The sequence below is a fragment of the Coffea eugenioides genome, chromosome 11 (assembly GCF_003713205.1).
Source record: "Coffea eugenioides isolate CCC68of chromosome 11, Ceug_1.0, whole genome shotgun sequence".
In the NCBI taxonomy this organism is placed as follows: domain Eukaryota; kingdom Viridiplantae; phylum Streptophyta; class Magnoliopsida; order Gentianales; family Rubiaceae; genus Coffea; species Coffea eugenioides.
In genome coordinates, this window is record NC_040045.1 from 44,947,756 (window position 1) to 44,955,313 (window position 7,558).

The window sequence follows — 7,558 nt, forward strand, 5'->3', positions numbered from 1 at the left end:
ATTTGAATATTTTTTTAATCATTTAAGGAGAAGATAGATCTCTGCAATTCCTCCTTTTTTATTTCAATCATTAAGGTGAAAATTTTTGTGGGAAAGAGGAAGAATTAAATAAAGAAGAAAGAGAAAAAGAAATAAAAGAAAGAAAAATAAGGTAAATGAAAAGTCAAAATAATGCAAGGGCAATTTTGTCCTAAAAGGGGTTAAGTGAGTAAAATTAAATATTAGGGGGTAAACTAAGAAATGGGATATTCTTTAAGGGGATAAAATATGATTAACCTAATAAAAACTAACAAACGAACGAAATGTTCAATTTCTCCTCTTTCCCTTTCTTTTCTCTCCAAATCCTCCACTCCCAAACGAAGTTCAGGACAATTTCAAAACAACAGTTACTTAAAATTCTCTGGTCCATCAGAAAGTGAAATAAGATTTTACTTGAAATTGTTTTGAAAGATTTCACAAAGTTACAAACAAAAGCGTTTGTAGTCCAACGGTTAGGATAATTGCCTTCCAAGCAATAGACCCGGGTTCGACTCCCGGCAAACGCAGATTGTTTTCTGGTTTTGAACTATGATTTGCTTTCTGGTTTAACTCCTTGGGATAGTGCTTCTGAGACAAAAAGTATCGAAATTCAACATTTTGATCTTAAATATGGCAAGGTTGCAATATCGCAACGGATCTTCTGTGCCACTTCCTATCCCACTTTTTATTATATTGCTATTTCTCCTATATAAACATCACGTTTTAGTTCTTTTTTGTTTCATTAAGATCCAATAACTATTAATTGAATGAAAAATAATACAGTAGCTTCAAAAAAGCAATATATAATAGAAAATTAAAAAATACAGTAGAAAATTCATTAAAAAATCTCATTTTTTATGCATTTTGGTTTTTTGAGTTTGTTAAATTTTGAGTAATAATACAGTAGCTTCAAAAAAGCAATATATAATAGAAAATTAAAAAATACAGTAGAAAATTCATTAAAAAATCTCATTTTTTATGCATTTTGGTTTTTTGAGTTTGTTAAATTTTGTGTATTACTCAATTAATAGTTATTGGATCTTAATGAAACAAAAAAGAACTAAAACGTGATGTTTATGTAGGAGAAATAACAATATAATAAAAAGTGGGATAGAAAGTGGCACAGGATGTGAGACAGAAGATCTGTTGCGTTGCAATATGCCCAACAACAAAAAGTAGTAGTAGTAGTAGTTGCCCATAAATGCTCGCTGAAATTGCAACTTTTGCCTGACACGACTTCTTGTTATAAGATATGGAACTTACAGAAAAACATATTCCCATGAATCCTTTGGCTGACGTAAGAACAACTTGCGTCTCAATTAAACAATGGAATCACCAGTTTCTAATAAACAAATTAATATTTGCATCTAAGAAAATATTAACAAATCCTGAAAATATTGGCAAGTCATCCAAATTGTAAATTGTTTTAGTTAATCTGCTCAATCCACAATCAAGGGTTCTTCATCTTGATCCTCAACTTCCTAGCTATATGAGCTGCTCTGGGATGCACCGGCCGCTTGCTAGGGTCACTCTGCTCCACCTCTACCCAGTTGATAACTTTTAATATAAGTGACTGGGGAACTTTGGAAGCGTCCATTTCCTTTTCTGCTTTTGATTTCTTCAGGCCTTTTTCCAAAGCTTTCTCTAGAAAATCCATAAACCAGTTTCCTGCTTCTGTCTCTATCTGCCTTCCCAATTTGATTGTATTGGATAGGCTGCTGCTGCCAGAAGCGGCAGCAGCAACAGGTTTCCTGTTTTCATCATTCTCTGACGAACATTTTCTCTCCGAAGACACTTTCTGGCTGAGAATTGATGATCTCAAATGCTTCCCAAGAATTGATTTCTGATCACTTCTTTCTGGAAAGACAGCAATTGATTTGTAAAGTGCAGCTCTTCTTTTAGAGGCAGTTGACTCTGAGTTCCGGGATTGGTCTACATTGTGCATTATTTCATGCAAAATTGGGGTCTTTTCTTCAGAACAATTTTCACCATTTTCTTTTGATTCTACGGTTGGCGCTTGAGCAACTTCACTCGCTGCTTGAATAGACACCATTTCTGCTATTGCTTGAGCAATCTGGTTATGAAACTCGAGAAACTGATCAAAACAGCGTGATGGAGCATCTGGCCTAGCAGATTTGTTCAGGTTTGAAAACATCCTACAAGATTAGTAGGATTAGTATTTAACTACAACTCATAGGGATCAATAAATTCCAATTCAATCAGAAGATAATTATCTCATACTTCAGATATCGAACGAGATTTTCAGTGGCTGAAGCATCTCTTAGTGCTTGAAGTGCTATCTTCTGGGCCGCCTCCCTTTGTTGCATAGCTTCCTGATAGGCATATATCAGTGGCAATGTTAGTACATAACGCCCTGTATAAAATAGAGCACGTTTTGAGTAATGGAGATGCTTGAATTAGGAAGTTTACCTTCCCGAGCATGCTAAGCTTTCCGGGTAAATTCATGGGAAGACTGGTACTATTGGAGGCTGAATCATGAGACTGTGATTGTGCCGGTACAGAAATTTTCTGTGCATCTCCACCAACATGGGGAAAAGCTGCTTGTCTTGCATTCCTTAAATTTGGGGGCGGAGTTGAACTTTTCTTTTCCTAAGGTAGAACAATGAGTATCGAAAAAATTAAACAAAAGAGAGAGATATTAGGCCTTCTGCAATCTGTCATGCAACTAAGCAAAGAAGAATAATGTACCTACAGCTGAGTTGAAGGGACTTTTTGGTATCCTCTGTTCTCTATCGCAGACGCTTTTGCTCCTGGGAAATTTTAGCATTGAAGGGGTAAAACAGCTTTTTCGAACCAACGAAGGGGTTTCTCCTTTTGAATCCATCATTTTGGACAACAGGGCACCACCAACAGATGATCTTACGGCTGAATTTGCAGTTCCATCCTTCGCTCTGCCTCGAATAACCGGGGACATTGGAAAATTGCCCCCAGATTTAACAGAATTGGGCTTGTCTTTCACTGGTGTACATTGATCGAAATCCAAAGGCACTGGCTTTAAAACCAGGGGTGAAGAAGCAGCTGCATCTGTCCCATTTGGCCCTGTACCCCAAGACCCTCTTCTTGGAGCAGAAAATTTAGGATTGATTTTCTGCTCAAATTTCTCTCCCTTCTCTCTTAACCCCATTAAAGGTTCAGGAGTGCCAACTAATGGATGTCTTCCGGGCACTAATTTCGCACCTTTGACAATGGGAACAGGTGATCCAGGCTCCAATTTATCGACATAGATAAACTGCCCCAGCTGCATCTTGTTACTCAGAACAAGGTCATCTTGATCAAAAGGTAGACTAACATAAATCGAATGTGAAGAATCTGAAACCTTGATGAAAAACCCGTGCTTGGGCCAAAGATTCTTCTCATCAAGATCTGCAGGGACGATATCAGTAACCTGCAAAAGTGAACTCCTATGCTCATTCGTGGGCTTGACCCCTGAATTCATCCCATTTAGTAGCTTCAATAAAATTCCTGGGGCTAATGTAGCCATAATTTCTTCAAGAAATCAAGCCCAAAAGAGTAAAGAACAGTAAAATTTTCAAGAAACACAATCGCTGAACAGCTGTGAATTTTCGTGATTAAAATTTTAGCATAAACTGTAAAAATTCAAGAATGGCCCTGAAGAGAATAAAAAGTGGAACAATGAAGAAAGTAACTTCAATATATTTCATATACAATAAAATAAAATATAAAAAAAAAAAGAAAGAAAGAAGGAAAACCAAGGTTAGGTAGAATTAAAGAGAGCTTCAAGGGAGAAGTAATTCTGGGTTTTACTCAATTCACAAGAATCTCGTGAATAGAAGACGGGTTTTGAATGAGCGACTTAATGATGATGTGAAGAATGAAGAAGAGGAAGGATAGGGTGGCTAACGGGCAAGTAGGCGGCAGAAGGGGCCAATATTTTTAAATTTTGCTTTTCTGAACGTTGGGATAACGGTCGCATGTCGCTGGTGTGTCACGCTTACACGTCATTCTGGCTTTGTAATAAGGGAATGAGTTATGGATATTCTACTTTTGCTTTTTGCTCTGTGGGTTCCCCTATTACTTTCCTTTTGATTAATATATAGGGAAAGCAATTTTGCTGCGGATTTCTACTAATGACACTTTAATTTCTTTCTCTTTTTTTTTTTTTCTTTTGTTCATGAATCATCTCATTTGGCCCCCTAAAATATGCAAATCTCCTGGAGCAGCGGAGCTCTTCATGAGCTATTTTTGTTTAGGATAATTAATTCTTCAGGGCATTTCAAAAGTCTTTTTTTTTGTAGCTGTCTTGAAATATATACTGTGAAAATTCATCGGCGTTGTCTTTGAAATGGCTCAATGGAAATTCCAAAATGGTTGAACTATTACTTTCAATCATTGAGAAGGGTTTGGATTTAGTACATGGCCTATTAGATGGGATGATAATTCGTTAGATTCGGTTAATCTTTTATGTTAGGGGGGAAATAGATTCTCTAATCCGATTGAAGCAATGTCGGACAAGTTCTTACTATGTAGTTGACGCCATAACAATTAGGATTAATAATATTTTACACGCTAGCAACTTTATATATGCATGCAAAATAAAATTTAAATTTAAATTAATATTAGGTGGCGTGCATTTCAGGATGTTAATGTATTATACACTGTCGGTATGCACAAAATTAATCCTAACAATTAATGTCTAAAGTTTTTTTTTTAAAAAAATTAACGCATAGAGGTTCAGTTGCATAGTTTTTTAAGCCCAATTCGGCCATCAACCCAGCAAAGGATCGGCTCAGCCGGTTAATGGTTTAACTGGGATTCAACTGGTTGAACCGATGAATTCTATGATACGATGAAATAGTAGCAAATAGATAAACGGTCCATTAAACACTGGAAAGCCTTGTACTCCAGCGCTACTTGCCTAATACTAATAAGTTCGACCATACTAATCAAGTTATATGTTACGTGTTCAAAATTCAAATTACAGCTATCGTGAGGCCCAGTCAGCCCTAGCGGCTAGCGGGACCCAAAAAATGAAAAGTTAGGATCGAGTGCTGCATGTCATTGAGCTAATCTTACCGTTTTCATTATGCCTTTTTTCAAGTAAAGTAGACTTTTCCGCCTAATAATTATTGTAGCACTTTTTGTGATATGGTGTATGTGAGATAAAAAGGTGATTGAACATATAAAAAGACGGATTAGAAAATGTATTTATGATGCAAACAAAATATTATTTGGGATAAATTTACTATCCAAACAAACCCAACGTTATTTCGCTTCGACTTGTTTTTATCATTTATGAGCTGCTGCTGGTTTATTAAACGTCAGATTGAACTTTACCGGGAAACACCGCAGGAGCAAAAGCTTCATCCAATTAAACTGAGCAAAGCATGCCGATCACCTCACGAGCTCGGATGTGGCAAATACTTTTGTAGGTTCAGACTTATCGATCTTCATTCAATTTCTACTATTACTGTTTATCATATTATCATACATCATTATGGTCACGTAAAAAACTCTACGTAGTTTACAAATGAGACTGGAGACTAAACTTACACAGCTATTTTCCCTAAAATACAGGCATGGATTCCAAAAGGATGACAATCAGATAATAGCGCAAGAAGCATGCTCTTTCCATATGTTACAACATGTAGTGATATCATCAAACCACTTAAAGATCCGAAACGAGACGATTCGGCTGCACCAAGCTTTGAAGCTCTATTCAAGCTACAAGGTTCAAAAGTTGAAAAATTACAGAAGTTGAACGCACATTGTGGGCTGCTTGCTTGAGAGAATGAGAGTCTAAATGGAAAAAGATAACCTAGCTTGTACGGTACCAATGTGTTGTTCCATTAATTCTGGGAAATTAAGAAAATTTGTGGAGATTATATATACATATATATATATATATGTGAAAGTAGTTATTTTAATCAGAATTGTTTCTCACTCCTACATGACATGCTTAATTGAAGAGAATTAATGGGTTATGGGTCATTTGGATTTTACCCATATTAAATCCTATTTGGATTATTATATGTTTAAAAAATTATCTCTAATTTTAAAATAACTTTAAAAAAATAATTAATCTTATTTTAATGATATTATTTTGAACAACAACTAATCTTTTCTTAATGATTCTGCTTTCTATCAAACTATTACATATAAAACTATAGTAAAACCTTTTTTCAACAATTATTAAAATCTTACATATCCCAAATTATTTCTTTTAACCACCATACCTTTGATTAGTATTCAAATTGTTCATCATTTGTTCCATGAATTTTGAATTAATTTTGTGAAAAAAGTGAATTAACTGTTACACTGATAGATTTACCAATATTGTTGAAAACTGAATATTTATTGATGAAGAAAAATGAAGTACTGGATTTTTTCTACTTAATTAAATATGAATATATAATTCTAGATTTATGGTCATTGTAAAAATTTAAATTATCTAAAAGAATATTTGTAAAAAAGGAATATCTATCAAGTTTTTGATATGGGATACATGATTTGATATATACTATCATATTATAGTAAAATTATGTAACAAAATTTTAAAATTTAGTAAATAATTGAACGTCTAAAATAAATTAATATTTAAAATTAATATAGATGAATATGTAGCATTGTTGTTAATTTTTGTATTTAAATTATTTATATTTGTATAAATTTACAATAAAAAAAAAAGATTGTACCAAGGCACGAGCAAAATTCTAATTCTAATTCTATTATGGGCTCATTGAACAGGCTGCAAATCCTCAGTCGCGAAGCCCCGCAGTTGCAATTCAGTCGCTTCGCTGAGACTCTTCCACGTGGAACCTTCACCTGACCAATGTCTTTTATTTCCCGATTAAAATCGATGTTAATACGGCTTGGCTCACAATAAAATTTTACGTAGAAAGGAAGGAAACAACAAAGACGGCTGCACCTTATCAGTCTTCTCTCTCCACCATGCCTTCAGCCAGAGAAGCAAAAGAGGGGAAAGATCTGACTGAAACTTGTAATAAACTGGACACGATGATAACCATTTCATTAATTGGCATGGTTTCGTTCTTTTCAAAGTTTGGGATCATCTTCACTAGAGAGAACAAGATCTGAGAGACATCCAAGTTTGTAAAAAATTTCCTCGCTTATAGAGAGAAGATTTAAGGAAAAAATAAAGGTGAGAATAAATTCCAAGATTTGTGCTTCTTCAAATGGACTTTGGATCACAAGCCTGAATTTTTTTTTTCAAGTCTGCAAACTTTTGATGCCTTTGATATTTATTTATACTATTGAATTTATGGATAAAGAAGATAGAGGTTTTCTCGTTTCTTCTCCTTCTGTGTGACAGATTAAAGAAATTTAATAAATTTCGATTTGAGTTAAAAGCTAATGGATTTAGTGGTTAAGGCTTTTTTTTTCCGACAATCGAAATTAATCTACTTTACACCTATTTTTACTCCTATTTGTACTATAATCTATTTTAAGAGAGAAAGCTCAACTGAATCAATGAAAAAATCGATGAAAATTTAACTCTCGTCGAATCAAACGAATTCACTATACGGAGTTAAGGTTTAAG

At 34.5% G+C, this 7,558-nt stretch overlaps 1 protein-coding gene and 1 non-coding gene across 2 annotated transcripts; one reads left to right on the forward strand and one right to left on the reverse strand.

The window, feature by feature from the left end:
• The first annotated feature begins 473 nt into the window (after positions 1–473).
• TRNAG-UCC lies at positions 474–545 on the forward strand. The gene has a single exon. It is a non-coding gene; the product is annotated as a tRNA-Gly (tRNA).
• Positions 546–1,271: 726 nt separating this feature from the next.
• Positions 1,272–3,804, reverse strand: LOC113753577. Its single transcript, XM_027297765.1, has 4 exons — positions 2,732–3,804; positions 2,449–2,628; positions 2,260–2,351; positions 1,272–2,174 (listed from the first exon to the last, which is right to left on the reverse strand). The coding sequence occupies exons 1-4, from the start codon at positions 3,518–3,520 to the stop codon at positions 1,469–1,471; spliced, it is 1,767 nt and encodes a 588-aa protein (XP_027153566.1). The 5' UTR covers positions 3,521–3,804; the 3' UTR covers positions 1,272–1,468.
• Between the last annotated feature and the right edge of the window lie 3,754 nt (positions 3,805–7,558).